The following is a 23,190-nucleotide window of genomic DNA, read 5'->3' as shown; positions in this document are numbered from 1 at the left end:
GACAGTGCGATCTTTCATAGAAACAGAAGACAGAGATCCAGATCAGACCGCCCTTTCCAAGCACTACTCGTATCCAGGAATCCGTCGAACTCTCTCCACTTCGTCCTCATTTGCAATGAAACAAGTAATCGTGTTCTCCGAGAAATCGTCCAACCGTGAGGTCTTCCCAGCAACTAGCCTGCTTGACATTTCGAGCACTGCGGAGCTGACACCGCTCAGATTCCTGTCGCACCAGCCATCATCCAGATCCATCCCATCCACCAACTGCTCTGCGGCAATCATGGCAACATCGTCATGCGACTCCAGAAATCTCCGGCAAAGTCCAACCAGTAGTACCGGTAGTCTAGGTATTGGGAGCTGATTAATTTCCGCTGGTGGGATGAGATCCATGATTTGGCTGCTGTACGATGGGTTTGACGGAACTTTGTCTCGGGAAAGTACGTTCTTGGAGATTGGATTGAGACCATAGATCTTATCTCCAAGAATTACAAGGGCACTGGATGGAGATATCCACGATGAAGATCGTAATCGGGGGCAGCCTCGTTTGTACTCATTGTACAGATCAAACTCCTCGATCTCGTCGGGCTCGAAGAGACCTGTCCCGCGGAGAAGTGATGCGGCCTTCAGCACCATGTTCTCTGGCACACATATCTCGATATCCTAAAGTAATGTCAGTGGCAGGATTGCAATAGTGTCGGAGCTGGATTGCTTCTTTACGTGGAGGACTCGAGGCACATTATAGTAGTTGAGTGCTAGCTCTCCTACAAGACATGTAGGTATGCCGGCATGTCCGAGTATTCGAAGAGCAACTTTCAGTTGTAAGGCTTCCATTGTTCCATCAAAATCCAGATGTAACATAGAACACGGCCAGCGTCCAGGACAAAAGATAAAATGGGAAGAGAAGGACAGGTCGAATGTCGGCGCTTGAAATGTTGCGAGCCCTCTAACCGAGCCTATGAGGCTAAGCGCATCGCGTGGCGCTAAAACGTGGCGCGTACATACCTACCTCGTAGCTTCATTCGTCTATCTTTCAACCCAAATCATCCCCTGAAAGCCTGCTGAGTGGTGGCAGGGTAGGAAAAGATAAATCTATCTATGCTGAAGTGTTCACTATTTCTGTACACTTTAACACAGATTCCACACACGCCGGACTCACAGCTCAAAATCTCCTGTCATGAACAAGATCCGCTCGTTCCTCAGCAAATCCTCCCTCTCAGCCTTCCAGATCTTATCCGACCTACACCTAGAGGTCGGCCAGCAATACACATCTTTCGTAATTCCCCCGTCAGCTCCATACCTCATTCTTGCAGGTGATATTGGTCGTCTCATTGACTACGACTCGTACCTGGCATTCCTCGCCAAACAGGCTGCACAATTCGAACAAGTTTTCCTCGTCCTTGGAAACCATGAATTCTACGGTCTCTCTTTCCTTGCAGGATTAGAAAGGGCGCAAAAGCTAGAAAATGAAGTAGTCTTGGATGGAAAGTTAGTATTGCTGCATCAAAGGCGTTACAACACCCCAAACTCCGAGGTCACGATTCTGGGCTGTACGCTCTGGTCCAGAGTACCTGAGAATGCGAAAGAAGTGGTTCGTGGAAAGGTCAAGGACTTTGAAAAGATTGAGGGATGGACCGTGGACGATCATAATGCTTCCCACGAGGCTGATCTCACGTGGTTGCGCCATCAAGCTCTAGAGATTCAGCTGCAGAATAAATCGAGAGTGAAGGGTGAGCGGGGTAGGAATATACTTGTTGTCACGCACCATGCGCCTTCGATGCAAGATACATCCAGCCCGAGGAATGTTAGCAACCCATGGAGCTCTGCATTTGCGACTGACTTGCTCGAGGACCCAAGTTGGGGTGAAGTGAAAGCGTGGGTGTTTGGACATACTCATTTCACGACACAATTTGTGAGGAATGGAATCAAAATTTTAAGTAACCAGAGGGGATATGTACTTCTTGGCAGTAGAGAAAGGGAAAGCGTGGAGAAGGATGGAATGAGGGTGTTTGATGTGAGAAGGGTGGTACATGTGTGATGTTAAACCTAAGCCAAGTATCGATATTCAAGACACGAAGCATATGCAGCTTCATTTCCATTACCTCCATGCCCTTAGTGCGGTTCAGATTCTCAAAATTTTCAATCTGTTTAGTTCAAAATATTGGAGACAGGATTGTAGGATTACAGTTTGAACTACTCTAGCTTCAAGAATAGATAAAGGACGTGTGTCAGCCTGGATCACATTCAAATAAAGATCACGTCCTGACTAAAGTGGTCAGCTGGAGTTAACTCAGAGCTTGGACTCTTGGAGAGCCAGAATAGGGGATACAAATACCATTTAGAGTGACGTGTCCCTCTGGCTCCTTTGGCTACTCACCCTGGCTACTTGTAACAATAGATAAGGTGCTCAATGATTGAGTTGAACGGCCACCCTGATTAAGTGTGTGAAAAGTGAAGTTGGAGATTGTCCTCTAAGATTATCACAAAGATGCATGATTATCTAGCTCCCTATAGCATTTGTTTTTAAAGCAAGAAGTGTTTTCACCTAACCTATGTTGGATAAATACAAACAGTATGCCAAACACACAAAAGTCAGGGCAACTCAAAATATTGGAGTCCTTTTGGATACCCCGAAGAAGTAAAATTTTCTCCGTTTGATGTTCAAGGCAAACATGCCTCTGCAAGTGCCTGCAATTCGGACTGTTGAACTGTAATTGCAGACTTGGAAATTCTCGGTCCTTGACTTGTTGTAAATTTTCTGGAACTGGAGAAAGACAGTGTGAGCGCCAGATACATATTGATATGGTTCCTATGAACGGTTTAATGGTTGTTTTCTAGGAGTCATTCATAGTTAGATGCTTGACCGCTCAAATCGTTTGATTGCTCGTGCCAAAGTGAGAAACCTTTAGGGGACTCATAGCTTCGCATGTATTGTTCTAGGAAATGAACAAAGCTTCTATGCCTGTAGAATTGATCTTGAGCGAAAAACCTCAAAGGGTAGAAACTTGGTCCTATGTAGATCAGACCAGCTTCAATCTGTAAAGTACGAAGTGACAGGACTTTCAGAGACGAGTGTGCACCATTGAAATCGATTAATTACTTGAGGTGAGTGACGTAGGTCTAACTTCAAGACTAAAGCAACGGGTATAAGCAAGAATCTATCTTTGAGAAGATTCACGTTTGAAAACAGATAGGTAGTGTCACCATTGTGATTCTCGGTACAAGCCGAACCTATTCACCTCTCAATACATCAGACGACTTCCAAAAACAGCGAGATAGTATTGAGCTAGTCCTCTTTTCGTTAGACCTATCTGATCTCTTGTTTAGCACACCAGAAGGCACCTATATAACAATCCTCTTTCTCAACAATCTCGACCTTCCAAAAACATCTCCGACACTGGACTTCAAAACTTGGGAAAACCTTTGGCAAGTCACCGCTATTGCCCTTCAGTAAAGAAAAGACTCCTCAAGCCATACATCATTCCGACAAACATCATGGCTCGTTTGACTCTTGCACTTGCTTTGGTTGCGCTGCTTTTCGCTTTTGCGACCGGCGAAATCACAACCGGCATCACCACCTTGAGCGATGATCACCACAGCCACTCTGCACATCGTACACGCCCACACCATACCGAGACTGAGGTTACTCACACTGGCACCGACATTCATCCACCAACTCCTTCGGCACGATGGTCAACTCTTGTTGCCCTCGACCCACCTCTTCGCTCGACGAGTACTATTGACGATCCATGGGTCCGGACCTTCACCTACACCTTTACTTTAGCTTCTGAGACTACTGTCATGACCAAGACTCGTACTCTAGGTGGAATCCCAAGACCAACTCCCCAAAAGGATGCTCGTTCTATCATCGATCCGCTGCCTTCTGCTCGTCAGTCGCCCAGTATTCAAGATCCAAATGTCCGGACCTACACCTTCACATTCACTGAAGCATTGGAAACCACGGTCCTCACCGAGACTCGTTTTCTAGGTCAACCCCCAAGACCTACAGCTCATGAGGATGCCCGCTCTATTATCGACCCATTTCCCTCCCACTGGCACATGTCGAGTGTGTTAACTAGTGCTGATCCCATCAGAACTCTGGATGCCCAAAATGATGCTCGATCTGTTCCCGACCCCTTCCCCTCACACTGGCACATGTCAAGTGTGTTGACTAGTGCTGATCCCATCAGAACACTGGCCACCCAAAAGGATGTTCGATCTATTATCGACCCATTGCCTGGTTACCACTCAACTGGTGTCCATGATCTACAAGTCCAGACCTTCACCCAGACATTCACTTTGGTATCAGAGACCATTGTCATCACCGAGACTCGTTACCTAGGTCAACCACCAAGACGAACCGTTCATGAGGATGTCCCATCAGGTGTTGATCCGACCCCTTCACCATGGACTTGTAAGTATCATATTTACTCACCAGAAAACCCCATACTAATTGGCCGCAGCATCTTCTCCAGATCCCAGATTTCCCACTTTGACGGCTCGTGAAGATATCTTCCCAATTACACCAACCAATATGCGACCTACACCTACGTCGATCCCATGTGTCAGCACTATGGTCGTGTTGCAGTCCCCTGCCAATTACGGCCGCACCAAGACTGTCTACACCTCAACTGCTACAGAGCTGGCTCTGTATGATTGCCATGGATGCCATAGCATGTCTGTTCAGACCATTCCTGAGGGACATTCCTCGGGACATCATTTCAGAAAGACAATCACAAGCAGCAGTGTCATTACTCAGATGACACAAGGTTGCCTCCCTTCTCCAACCACCTCAGCTTAGAATAACAATGCTTGCGTGTTTCTAGAATCTTGGAGAATCTTTGGACAGCGGCCTTTGGCGGTTGTTGGAAAACACACCGGGATTTAGGAAACTTTAGATGGCATTGTTTCTAGAGAGGCGTTATTGATATTAAAGAATAAAACTGGCGGAGCGCGGCATGAATGATAGACGTGCAATACAATGCAATGGATTTTACAAAAACAAACATCTCTTTGACGGTGACATGCAAGGGAATAGTATTATTTTGCAGTGGTAGGTACTTACTTTTCTGATGCGAGGGACTAAAAGTTGAAGCCTCGAATATCTTGCCATGGATAGCAAGAGATTTATGTCGGAGAACTTCCGGTTATCATTGCAGAATGCATTCCTTCTCCTATCAAGTAATCAAGGATATTGTTTATCACAAGAATATACTCCTCCCAATGCAGGCTTTTTGTCCCCAAACTCCATGTAATGCCGTGATCCCAGCCAGATAGAAACACCGATCCAGCCACTCCTTCGAAACAAGCACAAGTATTTTTCTGGCCCATTCTCAAAGCAAATCGAAGTCGTCCAACTTCTCTCTATACTTGAGAATGTTCCTCTTGATCTTACTACCATCCACCCAAGTGACGAAATCTTCCATACTTCTTGTCACCAGAAATGCTGTGTCCGTAATCGTCTCTGTACCAACTCTCACATGTCCCTGCTCTATCATCTTGGTCGCAGCTTGTACCGTTTCCGCCATTCGCAGTCTCGTCATCACGACCGGTAATCTCCTTCTACAGAATGCTGATACAGAAACATGGCGCTCAACTTCTGAGAGCTTTGCAGAAGATGCGGTCGAGGGCAGAAGTCCAATATCATTGAGTTTGGCAAGGAGGAGAGTCTCGTGCTTGTGTCTGAACGCTGAATCGGGAGGGAGAGCGGCAAGGCGGTGGGCCAATTGTTTGAGGTTCTATACGAATAATTAGCATAATTGAATCTTGATGTGATGTTTAAGGGACTGAACGTACCCCGCATATCCTAGAATACTTCTGATAATCTGCCGGCTTTTGAATGTTGTACCTTCGAAGTACAGCGGCTTCTCGGTGGTTATTGTCGCTCTTGTAAGTGGTGAAGTCGACCTTCTTGAGGAGCTTCTGCTCGTGATGCTTCAATTTTCTGACCATCCTGACCAAATTGGGCTGCTGTTCAAGTGGAAACAATTTTTGAATGAAGTCAAAATAAATTTGGACATCTGCGCCGGAAGCGGAGAAACGTCTTCCCGGCGCTAAGAATTCCAGGATTGCAGCTTCGAGCAACATGGACAATTTGAAGACGGCGAGAACATCATAGCAATGATGGCACCTCCACGATTTCAATGCCTCAATGCGGTGACGCAAGTCTCAAGACAAGCTCCAAGCTTGCGAGCTGCATTTTCGAGTTCGCGTGTCGTCCAAGCTGGTTTGTTGAAATCAGTCTACCTCCTCGACCAAGAGCTCACATTAAGCAGATCAACCTCCTCGCCCTTCAGCGACCAGCGACCTCCTCAGTGCTGGTGACGGCGCTCAGCCTCCATATCCTAGCATCAGACCAAACTTTTCGAATCCCATACAAGAACCTGCCAATCGATCACAACCAACTGGTAGCAACGTGCAACGTCTCCTTGCTTCACAGGCCCGTCGAGTAGCTCAGAGAGCACAAGATACGACAAGAATGTCGACTGCTGTGGAAGCAGGGCAGTATGGGAATGGTGTTGCCTTGACCAGGCAGATTACGAGAAGGTTTAAGCCGGGAGATGTTTATGCGCCGCATGATTTGAGTGAGGTTGAGATGGCCAAGTGGAAGAAGAGGGCGAAACCACAACATGATGTGTTCGACGTATTAGACTTTAAGCCACTGGATAACTACAGGGTACCTAATCTGGCATATTCGCATATGAAGTAAGAGGCTGACGAAGACTTTGCTGTAGAACTTTTCGATCATGTCAGAATATATGACGCCGATGGGACGAATAATCCATTCTAAGGAGACAGGGTTGAGACCTGTGAACCAGAGGAGGATTTCAAAGGCTATCCGGAGGTGTATTGGGATGGGGTTGATGCCCAGTGTCCATAGACATCCGGAGCTTCTATATAACACCCCGGAGAGAAGATCGCAGGTGCAGACCCCCTCGAGAACCGATGTGCCTTCAGTATATTAGCTATTCTAGGTCGAAGACTGGGGGACATAAGCTGGCCGATGTACATTATATGTATTGAATATGATCTATCAACTTAGAAGCATGGATCACATGAAGAAATCACTCGATAAAAATATAACTTCCCTGAGGACAATATTCAGTGAGACATAGTTGTGACCTCCACCGCTCAGCATCTCCAATAATCAATAAACCACATCTTCTTAAAGAGACGAGTAGTCCCTGGAGACTTGAATGATTGGGTCAAAATCAAAATCCATTTTCAGGCTGATCAGTTCTATGTGTAATACATTGTCTTCATATGATCCATGATCTACACCTTTAAGCCTTGAATTCTCTCTTCATGTTGAACAGCATGTGGCCCTCTTCTTGCTCTGTTCGACCCAGCTTCTCAAGCTCCTTCCAAGCTTCAGGGTACTTGCCCTTCGCCCACTCCTCAACCAAGTCTTTGCGGTTCTGACCTGGGATGGCGTTGTAGAATGTGCCCAGTCTGCAAGCAAAGGTCAATTGAAAAGCTCTCTAATTGTTTGGGATCGAGAGGAAAGTATCTATCATCAATCTGGAAAAAAGAAGACTCACGTGAGAACATCAACACTTAGCCCCAGCTCTCCAGGTACCTGCTCACAGACCTCTCTGGCCTCATCCAATTTGCCTTGCCCTGCTAATGCTCCAACATAAGCCGAAAACACCTTCCCCGTGACCTCAATCTCCATTTTCCTCATCTTTCCCCAGATCTCCCTTGCCCTCACATCCCCAAAGGGCTTCTGTGAACAAGCCCAGAACACGATTTCCAAGCTTCGATAACTTGGGCCTTCGTTTGAATTTGTGATGTCGTCCCAGAAATCGAGTGCCTTGTCTGCATCCTCGCACGCAGTGTATGCTAGCATTAGACTGTTATAAAGGGCAGTGGTAGGCTCGATATTTGAGTCCATTTTAAGCATATTGTGAACCATATCTAAGGCTTCTTGATCGGCACAAGAAGCGATACCTAAGAAACACTTGACGTATGTATCCAGTACTGGACGGCGGTCTGGCATATTATGGGCTCGCATATGTCCAAATACGTACGACGCCATGTCACAACGGCCTCGAGAAAAGAACTCGCTCATGAGAAGGGTACGCTCGGCCACAGTAGTCTCATCGAATAAAGGATGTAGAAGGGTATACGCAGTCCAAGAACGCATCGTGCTCGTCTCAGGCGAGAGACAGAAATCCAGGAATACCTCTTTGATTGAAGCCCGCTCTTCAGCAGTATAGTGGTACGATTCTGATTGGATCAAGTCAATAAGATCATCCTTTTCGTCTCGTGACAGATACAGTTTCGCGAGAGCACGCACTGTGTCGGCTTCGAGGCGTTTTTCACGCTCCGATAGATCAGACGTGATGGATACGATCCGGTGATAATCTACATTCTTGGCGGAACAGAGTGCGCGAATGTACTTGTTGATAGCAGGCAGGTCTTCATTGTTGATGATTTCTTCTCCTTGCAATAACTCATATGCAGCTTGAGCACCTCGAAAATCATTCGCATCAGCCCTGTAGCTCATTTGTAGAGCATACGTCTTGGCGTTTGGACGAATGCCAAATTTAAGCCCGACACTTATGTATCGCTCGGCGAGATAAGCATCGTTGAAAGACATTGCAAGTTCAACCAGGCCATTGATAGTTTCAGCATCGGGCTGAGTGGCTTCATCGTCTGGGTTTCGTCGAATCATTACTTCCATCATTCCTTCAACGTCTTCAACACCTTTTCCCCAGACGCCAGCTGCCCATTGGAGGACAACGTCCCATATCTGCTTTGTTGGTTCCTTCGCGAGAAGATCTCGAAAAATGTCCTTGCACCAGCTTAACTCGTCATTCCGAATGCAAAGCCTTCGAATCGTCTCCAGTGTTGGTACAGACGGAGCTGCACGATCGCCTGTTGGCATTAGTTTCTCGTACCATTGCTTGGTAGTTGCAATATCATCCTTTGCCGCATAAAACGAGACCATGATGTCCTGAAATCGATGGTTGTCGGCCAATCCGGCCTCCGTGGCTAGTTTATACGTTTCCAACAATTCCACTTCGTTATCTTCATTGGCGAAGCCGCGAAGGATCCGGTGCCAGAATTGCCATGGACTCGGTCCCTCGATGGCTTCTCTACCTTCTCGACCGGATTCTTCTCGAGACTGTGTTTGCCGACCCACCACCCGCTTTCTGGCCTCGGAAGAATTCCCAGTCTGAGTCAAAACTTCAACGAAGCATAGGAGCTCTATGTTTGTCTCGAAAGTCGAGTTCCCAGCACTGGCGTTTTCTGACAGACAGTCTTCATACAAGAGTCTTGCGAGCTCTACGTGAAAGGTCTTGTCATCTTTCGGCATGATCCGAAGCGCTTGGAGGGCTTTTCTCAAGTTCCCAGATCGCAGCCTCCTCTCCCCATCTTGGGCAGTTCGCAGATATTTATAGGTCCTGAGAGCATGTCCAGCCTGTACATGGTTGACCGCTTCCTTGTTCCTAGCCTTGTAATCAAAGAATGATCCCCACGCCTTGATCATAGCCTCCCTAGCTGGTAGCTGGGCTTTGATTCTTTCCCTTATGCTGAACTGCACCATCGCACTCAGTCCGGGGGCAAGCTGTGCATCTTTCGTCTCTCTGGCTGGCTTCTGAGAAAAGCCGAATAGTGTTCTTCGTGGGGGGGATCTTGTGATGGAGGTAGGAATGCATCGTTGGCGGACTCGAGGTAGGGAGCACTGAGATGGACAGCGGATTATGAGACCTTCATTCGAGAGAAGTTGTCGAAAAATACTTCGAGTCAATTGGGAGCGCATGGCCAAAAAGAAGGAATATTATGTACAATAACTATATCAATGATATCAACAGAATTTCAAAAGAGGCGATCGAACAGAGCGGCTTACGGAATCATGTCTTGAATTGCAAAAGACAGGAGCTTGGAGCTGTTGACACTTTTTCCCGATGAGCTGGAAGCTCCGCAGCTAAGTGGAGTACAGCAGCGTAGACTAACCTATTTGGAAACTGAGAGTCACGTGTTGATCAAGATATCTAAAACTCCCGTCCCTTTGGATTTTGGACATCACGAGTGGCGATCATAGAATGAATGGAAGGCAAAGTAAATTCAACTACATCTAGACAACATGTCAAGGAAGAAACCTCCGCTCCTTTCCAGATGAGTACCATTTCTCATCGCACACCTCCATGCTCCCTGATATGCCCGACCGCAAGACGCCTGTTGTAGTTCCAACCTCCCATAGCATTCGTTAATTCATTCATATCTGAAGATATCAGAGAAGTTCTCCGTCTTCATCGTCGCCACCTGCTCCTGGTTCACTGTCCCAATCAAGATCGTCAGCAGCAGCTTCGGCAGCTCTCTGAACTTCAGCTAGTCCACTGAGTTCCGTGATATAATCTTTCTCAGTCAAAGCTCGCTTGATGAATTCCCAGCCAGATCGCTTATACTCATCCACAATTTTGGGAGAACATGCAGAACAGCAGTCATAAGATTGACCACTGATCAACATGTTCTGGAAATTTGCGCCAAAGCCACGGATCTGATGTGGAATCAAGCCAAGCGGATGATTTGGAGGATCGCGTTCATAATCAACTCGACCCGAGGAACTTAGACTGGTAGCTATCTTGGGGGCAGGGGCTCGAGCTCCATCTGGGTGCTGTTGAATTGATGCAAGGAGCTCAACCAGCTGTGCTGACGCCATTGGAGCAACTCCCGGACGAGTCACGGTACACTGCTGGTCAAGTGTTTGATCTTTGACAGACTATATTTCGTTAGCAGCTTTCAAGATATTCAAAGGTGAGTTACTGACATCAGAAGGTGCCACAACATCGTTACAAAAGTAACAACCAAGAGCCGCAGCTCCTCCATCAGCGGCGAATACGCCATGTCTCATCACAACCCACGTGTCAAATCCTAGAGCAGCATTCAGAACGATCTTGTCTTTAGCCTTGCCCATGACGGTAGGAAGCCATCGGCTTTCACGTGTGTCCATGAGGAGGAATATAGCATCGTGGTCGTCCATCAACTTTTCAAGAGTCTCAAAATCGAGTCTCGTGCTCTGCTCATCAGTAATGGGATGACCAAGCATCGGAACTGACATAACAAATCCGGTGCTGTCTACGCCGGGGTAAACCTCTTGCAACGCTTCAGCAGCTCTATAAGCTTTCTTTGATCCACCATCGAGGCAATCTTTGAAATCGAACAAAGGCTGTCGAACAGGATTTGAAAACGACACAGTAGCATTGTCGATGAATGTAATCTTTTTTACTCCCCAACCCATGAGCAGGCGGCTAACATAAGTTCCCAAGGTTCCCGCGCCGAGGAGAAGGCACTTGGTCTCTTTGATCTTGTTGAGATCGAGATCTGGAGCAATGCGCCACTTCATGAGCTTCAGGTTCAAATCAACAGCCTGATGAGCTATTTGTGTAGGATCCATGTACTGTGCCAGATTGATGACCTTGTAAGTAAGCTTGTTCGCACTGTTCCGTTCCCATCCTGTAACCCTGGGCATTACATCTGTCTGTGGACCATCCTCGTCGGTTTCTAGTTTTAGAATGATGCTTCTTGCTTCATGTCTCTTTGCTTGAATGTCTCGGTAACATAAGATCTGGACTTTACTGAGCTTGTATCGTCTTCTGATCAATACTAAAAGATTCCGTAGCATCCAGCCGGGATTCTCGGCATAAGTTGACGGATCAACAAATGCGACATATCGATCCTCCTCGGGTATACCGCGGAAGAAGCCACTTTCGAATTGGCGAAGGGATCCAATGGTCCATGTGTATCCTAGTTCATCTCCTGGGGTGCCTGGTGTGGTAGATTGATCGTGAGAATGGGGAATAGAGCGGACTTTCTTAGCCAGAAAGAATCCGTGCTCTCGATTGTCAGTGCCATATCGCCAAGTGCCCACCTCGTCGACGAGAGCAACCGACTCCTGAGAAGTCAGCTGACTCGGATCCTCTAAATCTATTCGCCTCCAAACCGGTTCTGAATGAATGGCTGGAAATGCAAACCAGTACGTGAAGGTGTACTTCTTGAGATTCGCAAATGAAAGAATTGTGAAGGATGAAAGAAGGGAGGGGATTGAGTAGATGGTGCCATCGTTAATAGCATCCCATATCTATATTTGTCAGCTTTCCCAGTTTTATTTTGTCTATAATTATTGTTCACACGTACTTGTTTTCCGGCAGTGTGTAACATGGCCGCCAAATCGACGTTCTTGAAATCCTCAATTGTGTTCACATTTTTGATCTTGCCCTCAGCTCGAATATAGCCTGCGGGGACACTTTGACAGTCAGCAGTGAAGTGGTAGTCCCCAATATCTGACTTACTCTTTACTCGTCAGAGCATTCCCGAGGACTTGCATGCGACAGCTCTCAGCAGGCAGCTTGGTCGCTCGCGCCTCGTACAGGCCGAGTACAGGTCGGGCGGAATCGTCGAGCTTATCGACATCGATCTTGAAGTTGGAGAGGGAGGTATAAAAGGGCAATTCTATGTCTGACCCAAAAGGGGCAAATTTGAGAGCCATCTTGGAATATGCGCCGATGTTCTTGATACTTTGGCGGGGCACACAACCCTTTCCCGAGGAAGAGATAGCTTCAGTTCCGAAGATGCGACTTGTGATTTTCAGATGAGAGGATTGAACGTTACAAGAAGCAAATGTAAAGAAGCAAATGATTCCCAGAAATTGTGTTGCCTTGTGGAGATCGAAACAGTCATGGGATGTAAGGATCAAGTGAGATGGTCTCACGTGCGGGAAGTGGGAGGCTGAAGTCGAAATGCTGGCTAAACCTCGGCGTGATGCGGCATGACGCGGGAAACGCGTCTCTTTTCACTGTAACCGCGACGCGTTCTTATACTTCATTTCTCTTTGATATTCGACATTGACAGAACATTCACACCGCAATCAATTCTGAAAAATGCTGATCGGACTCTGCGGAGGTATTACTTGCGTCTCATATGGTTGCTAAAAGCAATAGCTAATCACTCTCCAGGCATATGTGCCGGCAAACGGACAGTTGCCAACTACCTCGTCCAACATCACGGATTCACACATCTTTACCTGCGACAAGACACAGAAAATGCGGATATCCTGAAAGCACTAACTATCAACGGACATACCAAGCAAAACTCTGATGTATCTTCGAGAACCCTACCAGATCAGCCGACAGCAATTGAGGACCAAAGCACATTTCGAAATTCGGAAGAGCTGCTAGACTTTGTAACAAAGCGATGGCGTGAACGATGGGTCACAACTGATATCCACACCGAATCAATTCTCGACAAGCTTCTGCGGCGGCCGTTCTTCATCCTGGTCAGCATTGATGCCCCGGTCAGTATCAGATGGAAACGTTTCCAAGAACGACTACAACGGACACATTCCTCGTCTGAAAGTCTCACTCTTGAAGAATTCCTCCTCAAATCCGACGAACATCTGTACAATCCAAACTCGGGCCTATTACCTCTAATTTCTCGGGCTACCGTTCGGCTGCTCAATACTTCTTCAGATCTTGCACATCTGTATGCGACGTTGGGCAAATTGGACTTGACGAATGAAGATAGGCTACGACCGAGCTGGGACCAATACTTTATGCAACTGGCATCGCTTGCGGCACACAGAAGTAACTGCATGAAGCGAAGGGTGGGTTGTGTGCTTGTCCGGGAGAAGCGTGTGATCAGCACTGGATACAATGGAACACCACGAGGGCTGAAGAATTGCGGAGAGGGTGGTTGTCCAAGATGCAACGAAGGCCAAGGATCTGGCGTTGGACTCGGCACATGTCTGTGTATTCATGCCGAAGAGAATGCTCTTTTAGAGGCTGGCCGCGAGCGGATCAGAGAGGGTGCGATTCTGTACTGTGATACCTGTCCCTGCTTGACGTGCAGTATCAAAATCGCCCAAGTAGGGATCAGTGAGGTAGTCTATAGCCAAGGTTATAGCATGGATACTGAGACTGCTGCTGTGTTCAAGGAAGCGGGCGTTCACCTCCGGCAATTCGTCCCTGTAAGTGACTTATTGCTATTTCTCACACTCATGATCGCTGACACACTGCATCTAGCCGCCAAATGGCATGATCCATCTAGAGAAGCAAAGCTTGTATTAGTCAGCACACACAATGATACCCATGAAGGTCTTCAGCCTCAGATCCCGTATTCCAAGTGTCAATGGACCGTTGTCTTGTTCGCATAAGATCACGTATTCCGATATTCCATTACGAGGAAGAATCTCGGTTTTCAATCTGCCATATTCAGCCTTGACTACGATCCACTCTACTTGAGCAGCTTGACGATAGCTAGAGCAGCTTCTAGCCGACCGAAGTCGATCCTTCGTCGTTCCCTGCTTGCTTGATAATCTTTCCAACCATGTATGACAATTATTGCAACCACCCAAAGCTCTCCCCCAAATAAGTGTTTGCTCGAATGTCCCCAGATCTTGCATGACCCTCAAAATTCTCTGCTCTTGCAGCTCGGCCACAAAGCACTCCCAACTCACCACTTTCCTGAGCTGAAGTGACTTCTTGATAAGTCACAGTTTTTAGATACTTTCCGACCCACAGTCCCCCAGTAAAGCGAGCGGCTTTCTTCGTGGGCAGAACATGGTTCGTGCCAATCACCTAGAATGATCATTAGCCATTGTGCTCAAGTATAGCACAATCGTAACTTACCTTGTCACCATATGAGACACAAGTTTTCTCTCCAAGAAACAATGCACCATAATTCGACATCTTCTCCAATGCCTCTCGTGGATGTTCAGTTAAAATCTGGACATGCTCACTAGCATACTTGTCCGCAAGCTCATAAGCTTCATTCAGAGAGTCGACCACAATGACCTCTCCGAATGTATCCCACGATACCCCAGCAAGCGCTGCAGTAGGCAGAATCTTCAGCAATCTATCAACCTCCTTGATACTCTTCTCCCCCACTTCCCGAGAAGTAGTGATCAGTACCGCAGGTGTATCGGGACCATGTTCCGCTTGAGAAAGCAGATCCACAGCCACGGTCGTCGGATCAGCCTTGTGATCAGCAACGATCAAGACCTCTGTTGGACCTGCAGGTAAGTCGATACCGATTTCTCCAAAAAGTTGACGCTTCGCTTCTGCTACGAAAGGATTCCCGGGACCGGCAATGAAGTCGACCTTATCCATGGTCTCGGTTCCAATGGCCATTGCTGCAACGGCCTGCACTCCTCCGAGAATATAGATCTCGTCGGCGCCCGCAAGGTGCATGGCTGCAATTGTCGAGGAAGGTATCTCGCCATTGATGGGGGGTGTGCAAGCCACCACTCGACGTACGCCTGCGGCCTTTGCAGTCACAATTGTCATATGAGCTGACGCCAACAATGGGTACCGGCCACCTGGGATATATCTAATGAATTATCACTATAAATGTCTGGAGTACAGTGCTGGGTAACGACTCACGCTCCAACAGCTGAAATGGGAATATTCTTCTGTCCAAGATGAACGCCAGGCCTGATCTCCAACTCAAAGTCCTTGAGAGATTCTCGCTGTGCCAAAGCAAAAGTACGGACATTGTGTTGAACTGTCTTGATATCTTCAATGGTTTGCTTCGGTACTTTGGAAATGATGTTTTCGATTTCTTGAAATGAGAGTTTGAACGATGATGGAGACCACCTGTCGAATTTCTCGGAATAAGAACGCACTGCGGAATCTCCTTTGGTGCGAATGTCGTTGATGACTCCTTGTACGATGCTCGGAACGTCAATTTTTGGGCTGGAGCTCGTGCCGTTTGCGTGGGGTTTGCTTTTCAGGTAGACGACCATGATGAGGATTTAAGATTCAATTTGGGTATGTGGTGAATATCAAATTAGTTGAGCAATATTGTCTCTCTGGTGATCGAAGATATCAGGCAAGGGGATGTTGCCTCCTTTAATTACATTCGTGCCGAAGAAATGGCTTCCGGAGGCATGAAGATGAGAAACTTTAGAACTTCCCCGCATTGTCATGTCTCAGGAATATTATTGGATATCAACGAGATGCAAAAACATCTAGTATCAGGAGATTCCTGTTCTGTGGAGAAAGGTGTCCGTCTGGAGTCGGAAGAGGGGGATGAACTTAGGTGGGGCCGATCCGAGAATCATCCCCCACCACGAGATAGAGACGACCAGTTTCTGGGCCACCGACTATCCCTAAGCTATGGTAACACACTCTTCTAGGTCTGAGGTACCTGGCATCGCTAAATGTTTAGAACCTCGTGCTCTGAATGCGCTATAATTGGGGCCTGTAAGAACTCGCTTAGGAGGCACCAGAGCCTGAAGATTTGTTTTTGAAACACAGATGCTCCGAATATTAGGCAGTGGTAATCTCATGGTTGACAATATTACAAACGACTAGAGTAACGTCCATCCCTGCGTAGCGGAAAACCCTACGTGCCGGAAAAATTAGCCGGTACATTGACTTCAAGTATTATAAAATTTATGCACAACGCAATATCTCTTATAATTTTTCGTAAATTATATTCCGTGGCCACTTTAATATACTTTAAATGCCTTTAACTAAAAAAATTATATTTATGTCGTCGCCCCACGCCTGATTTGCGAAGAGTCTCCTTTTATAGCGTAACAGCCCCTACAAAACCTCAGCGACGGACTCAGTACCACGCCAGCTCTTATTTTTGCACTTTTCTTCGGAAATGCCAGGCACTTTTGAGTGAGAGCAGGGGTAAAAACAAGGATTATGAGGAGAGTTTTGAGGATTCCACTTTAATGCAGGGTTTCTAAGAGCTGGTGCAAGGGAAAAGGAAGGGGTCAGTCTCATGGTCTTCTCCCCTGACCAGGGCTAAGAGCACTTACTAGGAGCCAGTCTCCACTCGCCAGGGGCTGGTGTCAATGTCGTCAGCACTTAACATGGGCTTGAGACCACTTGGTGACTTAAGGTCAAAGCTCTTAGTCTCTCTCCCTTGTTAGCTTAAAAAACTAAGTCTTTTGATGTTCTCCAAAGCTCGATATGAGAGCCATTTAAAGAACTTCCACACCATAAAAGTGCACTCAAAAGCATTGGAATCAGTACTAAAAGCTTACTTTTGGTACAGCCATATTCCACAAGTTAACAGGCGTGGAGAGAGAGAGAGAGAGAGAGAAAGAGAAGAAGGATGATGGAAGAGGGTGATAAAGGGAAGGGCAAAGATGCTCCACATCTTATCTCTTGAGAGCACGGCAAACCGGCACATTATACTCGCTTAAGGTGTGCCATTTTGTCCCCTGCTACTACCTAGTCGAATTGAGTTAGCTTGGGCGTGGTACTGAGTCCGTCGCTGAGGTTTTGTAGGGAGCCCTTCTCTACTATAGCTATATCGCCAAGCTTATACTATCCCTCAAATATGTGAAAACGTTTTACCTGAGCTCTAAGTCTCTCTTAATATATAGGAAATTGTTAACAGCCCTGTGGCGACTGTGGCGTCCAAATTCATCTAGGGTCGCAACGCGGATCTGTACCTCAAATCCAGCGAACCCGCACAGCACATGACTACCACACCAACTGATTGAATTTCACTTATGTAATCATTGCCAAGCATAACTTACCTATAAATTTGCTCCTCACAATATTTATATATACATTCAAGGATAAATTAAATGAATGAAAATCTTATTTAATATAGATACATGGAGAAAAGAACAATTATACATGAAATATTGGCTGTAGAGCCAGTGGTTAAGGACGAAACCTTAGGCCAAGCTTTCGAAACTGTCACGGGTTGGATGCAATGAGTCAAAGCAAGAACCTGATTGTATTACAAGAAGAATTAACTAAAGAGAGAAGAGTTCTATCTTGTACGAGGAGCTCTTTTAAAAGGGGCTCTCGCTGGTTCGTAGAATGGCCCGCGCGCTTTGGCGTCGCGCAGTCATGTGCAGGCCCGCGTAGTCACGTGCAGGCTGCACTACGTAGTAGTGCAGCCAAATATCGGGTTCAACCCGTCACAGAAACAGCTGTGCCGTTTCGATATTGAGGGAGGCTTTTTGATACCAAAATGCGACGATCCTACTTGTAAGTGGTCCGCACGCTCTTCTATTTGAATTGAGGCTTCGTTCTCTACCCCGACATCTAAATCATATAAGTAATCTCGCAAATTTTCGGACTTAGCATGATCAGGTCCGAAAACTTGCTCATACCCATGTAACGCCTCTGAAAACATAGTCCTTGCCTTCGCTAAATCAGCTTGACGTTCGAAGAGAAGGCCTAGGTTTAAGATCGTTTTTAGCGATGGGACGTAAGTAGTGATATTATCTGGACCGATCGCCTTCTCGTAGCCTTGTAGTGCCCGCTGGTACATCTGCTCGGCCTCGACTAGCTTGCCTTGCTTTTTGTAGAGGAGACCTAAGTTATTAATTGTATCGAGCGTCGACGTGTGCTCTAAACCCCATGCCTTCTCGTAGCCTTGCAGTGCCCGCTGGTACATCTGCTCGGCCTCGACTAGCTTGCCCTGGACGGAGTAGAGGATACCCAAATTGTGATATTCATCTGCCAGCCCATCGTCTACTACTAAGCTGTTTAAAGCCAGATGTGAACACCTCGCTGCATGCTGAAGAAGTCGACGTTGCATTAACTATGGCTGGATATCCTTCCTTCCAGGGACATGTGCCCCTACAAACTTCACAGCTATCCTAGCTAGATCGTGGTCCCACTCTTGGTTCAGAGCGTGAATAGTCCAGGAGTGAACACATCTATGAATGCTATACCCTTTGGACTCGATCCATTCTTGTGAAGAAGTGGCTACCTCCACTAGTCCATGGGTACTCAACACCCGCACCGCACTATCGAAGCTTAACTCGTCTTTAGTGAGCTCTCGTAGCCATTCGGGGTCCTCGGAGTCGCCATGTCGAAGAAGCTCAAACTAAAGATCCTGATTATTAAAATACGCCCATAGGCGAAGTAGATCTGCCGAGAGGGGGTTCCGCTGTCTAATGTTATCAAATGAGATTTGCCATGTCGAATACAGCGTTCGGTCTTCGTACGAGCTCAGCCCAGGACTTGTCTCCTTAAGCCTCGCCCAGGAATTTTTATACAAACGAAGATAGTATAAGAAACTCCTTGCTGTTTGATCGAGGTATGCTCCAGCAGTAGCTAATGCAAGTGGAAGCCCATCTAATTCTTTTGCAAGCTTCACAGTATCAAGATCTAGCGTGAAGGTTAGAGGAGTAATATTAAATTTGGAATGTCTTTACCTATAATCAGTCCTTCTCATCTCGACACAGTCGACAAAATCTCTAAGCTATTACGCACATCGCTAAGTTTCCGAATCTGGATAGATTAACCAATTCTGACTTCTGATGACCGCGTTGTGATGATAATTGACCCTTAATATGATTCGGGAATATACTTCCTGATATCCACAGCCACAGGATCCGTCCCACTAGATAGTTTAGGATTATCGTAGTTGTCGTAGATGATCAGCCATCGTGTGTTATTAGGTAGACTTAGCCACGCCTTAACAGACTCAACCACTTCGTCAAGGTTTTGATTCGTGTCTAGGTTGCTGACCGGAATGGCGGACGGGTATTCTCTTGATATCTGCTTAGCTAGCTTAGTAAAGCTCTGCCTTAGAGAATCCTTGTCCTTGATATTCAGCCAGAATATTGCTGAGAAATTCTCCTTGTACCGCTTCGCATACGCAATACTAAGCTGTGTCTTGCCGATTCCGCCTAGACCGTGAAGAACAACTGCTCGGCGGGACCCATCGCCTATGAGTGTCTTGTGTATTTTCGAGAGCTCATCTTCCCTGGCCACGAAGTGTTTGACGTCGGAAACATCAAAAAGGCTGAAGGTGACCGAGAAGTCCGCACGCTTGTGGCCTAGTCTAGTCAGCAGCTTCCTGTTCCTATAACAAAAGAAAAAAATGTACCTTTAGAAGCCTTTTTAATCTCTTCTCGAAGTCGTTGCACCGCCCTATCCTTCCCCTCACCGTAGATGAGTGGCATATAAACGTTGAAAATTCCTAGCAGCGAATATGCCTTGTCTTCTTTATAGGTTGTCTCACGACGTTTAGTCCACGACATTCGCTCAGTAATACTGAAACCTGACAACAGCCTCCCTCGAAGGGCCGTGGCTAGAATTCCTGTTATCTCGCAGATATCCTGTTCTAAGGAGACCTTATTGCCTAGTAGCTCCCCCTCTCTGGAGAAGAAGTCGATAGCTACCGGCGCTATAAGCTCTTGTAGAGTCCAGCCTCGTCTGAACCATTCACTTTCCCGAAATGTCGATTCCCATGCCACATTAGACCTACTAGCCGAATCGGAGCGAGGGAACGAGACATCGGGCAGATATACATAGCACTTGGTCGCATCTCGGTACCAGCGAAACATCAAGTTGATCGCGTGTTGATACTCGACGGCATTGGATTTGTCGATACAGCAGGTGTCCACCCAAAAGTATTGTAAGCCGTCACGCCTTGCTTGTTTTCCGCAGAACTGTATCTTGCCATAACCAGCCTTATCTTTACTCATGCCGTTTGTCAAATCCTTGAAGGTGATCTCCTCCGCTCCCCATCTATGTGAAAGTATAGCATACTTAGGCACGTTGTCTTCCAAGAACTCGGTTAGGCTGAGGTTGCCATCACCATCTGACTGTAGCAGACGCATTATTCCACTAGGCTCGAGGATTGCAGGTAGAAGGGTATTCGGGAGCCGATGAGCTGTTGAAATAACATATATGGAGAGTGAGGTTGGGGAAGACGTCGTGTTGAGGCTGTCGGACTCAGCTGAGTGGCAGCCTCGGGGCGATTACATCGTCGTACATCACTAGAAGCGCACAAGACTAGCCAGTCGCTTAGGCTGGTATTCTGGGAGCTATAGGCATAGGATACTCGAAACCACTTTCGATTGAGCATGGTTTTTTCTTGTCGGTGAAAAGGAAGCTACAGGATTGGAGAGCGGTTGATAGAAACACCAAACTGGGAAGTTTACGTTACCTTCTCCAGCGTTGGAGCCTCTCGCCTTCAATCTAAGGCAGAAATTTGTTCAATTCAAACTTAAGCTAGATGTGGCGTCAGCCGCTCCAGTCAGTGTTGGCCTTCATGCCTAAGGCGTCATTATTGAAATTCCAAAGGAAATACTATGGGGCATAAGGAGCTGTTCCCCACCAAGGATCATCACTCGCTTCGATCCGAGGTACCGATCCGCGTGGCGATCCTACAGAATCTGCACGCTACAGCCGCCACAACGCTATATAGTAGTATTGACGATCTCCCCCATAGTGGGGAGACCTAGGAATTTGGCTTGGACCCTTCTATAAGTTTTAGAGGTAGTACAAGCTCAGTAGTGTAGCTGTGGTAGAGGAAGTCTGTTATAGTATAAAAGGAGACTCTTTGCAAATCAGGCGTGGGGCGCCGACGTGGACATAGTTTTTTCAGTCAGAGGCATTTAAGGTGTGCAGGAGTGGCCACAGAATATGACTCGCAAAAAAAAGTATGAGATAATGCGGTGTGCTTATATTTTTATGATACTTGAAGTCAATGTACCGGTTAAATTATCCGGCACGGGGGGGTTTCCGGCACGTAGGGATGCACGTTACAACATAATTGCTCGTAAATGTTTCCACAATGTGAAAGACGACCAAAATCTCCAAGAAGTAACAATATCATGAGTCGCAGGTTCGATCGTCTAAAGAACACATGCTGAACGTACCACATCGCTATGCATTTCTCTGCCAGTTCTCTCACTCACGATTTTGTTGTCATGAAGTGCAAGTGAACCTTTGAGGTCTATTCCCACAAAAATGATGTCGGAAAAATATGGGCAGTAGCCTGCCAAGGACAGGGAGACTTCAGGGGCTCGCTTAACGCAAACCCTGTACTTCGATGACTTGAATCAAGATGTAAATGTATTTATATAAAAATGTGGATATGTAGAGGTTGAAAGTTGAAATCCAACTAAGTTTGCATATGAAATGGTTCTTACGCTAATCTCTATACATTATAGTGCGGATAGGTCTTGCAGCATTGAAGAATCACAAGTTAATACCATATCTTTGTTCCTTACACGCTTCACTGCACTTTCTTGAACGATTGTCTCTCTCCAGAATTCCGAAGAAAAGAAAATTTAATAAGTAGGTAGGAAGTACAGTAGCCCGAGGATGATAAAATATATCTCCTCCACTCTTCGGAGAGCATGACTATGGTCGCGACAAGGGTTATTCCCCATGCAGGAAAGTTAGCAAGTTTCTCGACATAGAAATCGCTCTTCATGGAATGTAAGTTGAGACTTCTAGGTTCTGACTGGCATCATTTGACAAGAAAGAACCCGCTGCTTTCGCATAAAGGCCGGGGGACCAATCGTGGAAGACTTGTAGCAAGAATTAGGTCCATTGAGAGGGTGGCGGCTCGGAATCGTATATTACGCTAGGCTCGATATTCATGTTTGTAAGATGAGTAAGACTTGGGCTTATGAGTTAAGTTTTGAATATCAAAAGTCTGTGTCAAGGGTTTCATTGAAACCCTATGAGCGATCTCCAACGACTCTAAAACAAAAACTATGCAATGCTTACATGAATAGAAAGTCCCAATAACCCAAGCCAGATTGCCAGTAAATACGTCTCACAACACCGTTCCTTTAAGGGTACCAGCTGCGAGAAAATATTGGCAGCAACATATCCTGATGTCTCCATATTCGCGATCTCCTGGCCGCGCTGGCTCTAACCAAATAGCTACTGCTTCCTTACGAATTCTTTCATCTAGCTCGTAGTATGGTCCATTTCTCAACCTCTCTAGGATGCCCCTGGCTGTTAAGTACTCAACGAGGAGCCCCAGGGCGATTTGAACAACAGCCACGCCGAAAACGATCCAGATGATCATCCATGCCGGTAACGGAGGGTAGTTGTGCATATCATATTTGGGCCAATACGGGTGGCAGACCATAGATGGACTAGGCGTCGCAGTGGTGGCTGTACTGGCAATGAAGGTTGGTACAGACATTGTGGTGGTTGCCGCTGAGACTATGCTTGTCGTCATGACTTGGAATGTCCTTTGTAAATAAGATCCTGTTGGATTATGTCGTAGTTGTCGGTTTTCGAACTTAAACTCGAAGGTATATAGTTGTGAGGGAAGAATGAATCAGATTCTGTGTTGGTTGTTGGAGTGAAGACAATTGCAGAGATTTGTGAACAAGGAAAGAATGGATGTTAATTGGTCTGCCATGTCATTTTTGACCTGTGCGATGATTTATGGTTTATTAGATTATCTGTAAGGGTACCGTGAATTCTCACGGGAATGATGTAT

At 46.6% G+C, this 23,190-nt stretch overlaps 11 protein-coding genes across 11 annotated transcripts; 3 read left to right on the top strand and 8 right to left on the bottom strand.

Moving 5' to 3' along the window:
• Window positions 1-63: 63 nt before the first annotated feature.
• Window positions 64-831, bottom strand: LY89DRAFT_735167 (uncharacterized protein; the record flags this gene model as incomplete). Its single annotated transcript, XM_018219982.1, has 2 exons — window positions 64-660; window positions 718-831. 2 exons carry the CDS (start codon window positions 829-831, stop codon window positions 64-66), a joined length of 711 nt encoding a protein of 236 aa, XP_018070378.1.
• A 192-nt stretch (window positions 832-1,023) lies between these two features.
• Window positions 1,024-2,120, top strand: LY89DRAFT_685883 (ser/Thr protein phosphatase-like protein superfamily). The gene has a single exon (XM_018215162.1). The coding sequence runs from the start codon at window positions 1,175-1,177 to the stop codon at window positions 2,033-2,035; it is 861 nt and encodes a 286-aa protein (XP_018070377.1). The 5' UTR covers window positions 1,024-1,174; the 3' UTR covers window positions 2,036-2,120.
• A 3,210-nt stretch (window positions 2,121-5,330) lies between these two features.
• On the bottom strand, window positions 5,331-5,949 carry LY89DRAFT_587179 (alpha-L RNA-binding motif-containing protein; the record flags this gene model as incomplete). The annotated part of the gene is made up of 2 exons (XM_018209412.1): window positions 5,331-5,735; window positions 5,794-5,949. The coding sequence occupies 2 exons, from the start codon at window positions 5,947-5,949 to the stop codon at window positions 5,331-5,333; spliced, it is 561 nt and encodes a 186-aa protein (XP_018070376.1).
• A 149-nt stretch (window positions 5,950-6,098) lies between these two features.
• On the top strand, window positions 6,099-7,090 carry LY89DRAFT_618771 (ribosomal protein S18). Its single transcript, XM_018210850.1, has 3 exons — window positions 6,099-6,223; window positions 6,273-6,673; window positions 6,732-7,090. Exons 1-3 carry the CDS (start codon window positions 6,118-6,120, stop codon window positions 6,960-6,962), a joined length of 738 nt encoding a protein of 245 aa, XP_018070375.1. The 5' UTR covers window positions 6,099-6,117; the 3' UTR covers window positions 6,963-7,090.
• Window positions 7,091-7,280: 190 nt separating this feature from the next.
• LY89DRAFT_670543 (uncharacterized protein) lies at window positions 7,281-9,319 on the bottom strand (the record flags this gene model as incomplete). The annotated part of the gene is made up of 2 exons (XM_018213168.1): window positions 7,281-7,449; window positions 7,539-9,319. The coding sequence occupies 2 exons, from the start codon at window positions 9,317-9,319 to the stop codon at window positions 7,281-7,283; spliced, it is 1,950 nt and encodes a 649-aa protein (XP_018070374.1).
• A 736-nt stretch (window positions 9,320-10,055) lies between these two features.
• LY89DRAFT_648128 (E1-like protein-activating) lies at window positions 10,056-12,716 on the bottom strand. The gene is made up of 4 exons (XM_018211993.1): window positions 12,297-12,716; window positions 12,142-12,250; window positions 10,775-12,085; window positions 10,056-10,726 (listed from the first exon to the last, which is right to left on the bottom strand). Exons 1-4 carry the CDS (start codon window positions 12,491-12,493, stop codon window positions 10,238-10,240), a joined length of 2,106 nt encoding a protein of 701 aa, XP_018070373.1. The 5' UTR covers window positions 12,494-12,716; the 3' UTR covers window positions 10,056-10,237.
• Window positions 12,717-12,799: 83 nt separating this feature from the next.
• Window positions 12,800-14,167, top strand: LY89DRAFT_648126 (uncharacterized protein). Its single transcript, XM_018211992.1, has 3 exons — window positions 12,800-12,906; window positions 12,960-13,969; window positions 14,025-14,167. The coding sequence occupies exons 1-3, from the start codon at window positions 12,885-12,887 to the stop codon at window positions 14,067-14,069; spliced, it is 1,077 nt and encodes a 358-aa protein (XP_018070372.1). The 5' UTR covers window positions 12,800-12,884; the 3' UTR covers window positions 14,070-14,167.
• Window positions 14,168-14,177: 10 nt separating this feature from the next.
• On the bottom strand, window positions 14,178-15,758 carry LY89DRAFT_750186 (histidinol dehydrogenase). Its single transcript, XM_018221193.1, has 3 exons — window positions 15,384-15,758; window positions 14,631-15,330; window positions 14,178-14,579 (listed from the first exon to the last, which is right to left on the bottom strand). Exons 1-3 carry the CDS (start codon window positions 15,743-15,745, stop codon window positions 14,340-14,342), a joined length of 1,302 nt encoding a protein of 433 aa, XP_018070371.1. The 5' UTR covers window positions 15,746-15,758; the 3' UTR covers window positions 14,178-14,339.
• Window positions 15,759-17,682: 1,924 nt separating this feature from the next.
• LY89DRAFT_101127 (uncharacterized protein) lies at window positions 17,683-18,876 on the bottom strand. The gene has a single exon (XM_018205008.1). The coding sequence runs from the start codon at window positions 18,520-18,522 to the stop codon at window positions 17,860-17,862; it is 663 nt and encodes a 220-aa protein (XP_018070370.1). The 5' UTR covers window positions 18,523-18,876; the 3' UTR covers window positions 17,683-17,859.
• A 401-nt stretch (window positions 18,877-19,277) lies between these two features.
• On the bottom strand, window positions 19,278-20,836 carry LY89DRAFT_719672 (putative vegetative incompatibility protein HET-E-1; the record flags this gene model as incomplete). Its single annotated transcript, XM_018218513.1, has 2 exons — window positions 19,822-20,836; window positions 19,278-19,771 (listed from the first exon to the last, which is right to left on the bottom strand). The coding sequence occupies exons 1-2, from the start codon at window positions 20,555-20,557 to the stop codon at window positions 19,278-19,280; spliced, it is 1,230 nt and encodes a 409-aa protein (XP_018070369.1). The 5' UTR covers window positions 20,558-20,836.
• A 1,673-nt stretch (window positions 20,837-22,509) lies between these two features.
• Window positions 22,510-22,887, bottom strand: LY89DRAFT_670538 (uncharacterized protein; the record flags this gene model as incomplete). The annotated part of the gene is made up of 1 exon (XM_018213167.1): window positions 22,510-22,887. The coding sequence occupies one exon, from the start codon at window positions 22,885-22,887 to the stop codon at window positions 22,510-22,512; it is 378 nt and encodes a 125-aa protein (XP_018070368.1).
• Window positions 22,888-23,190: the final 303 nt, after the last annotated feature.

This window comes from Mollisia scopiformis, assembly GCF_001500285.1.
Source record: "Mollisia scopiformis unplaced genomic scaffold LY89scaffold_14, whole genome shotgun sequence".
In the NCBI taxonomy this organism is placed as follows: Eukaryota; Fungi; Ascomycota; class Leotiomycetes; order Helotiales; family Mollisiaceae; genus Mollisia; species Mollisia scopiformis.
Note: the sequence above shows the minus strand (reverse complement) of the source record. Positions and strands in the feature narration are given on the sequence as shown.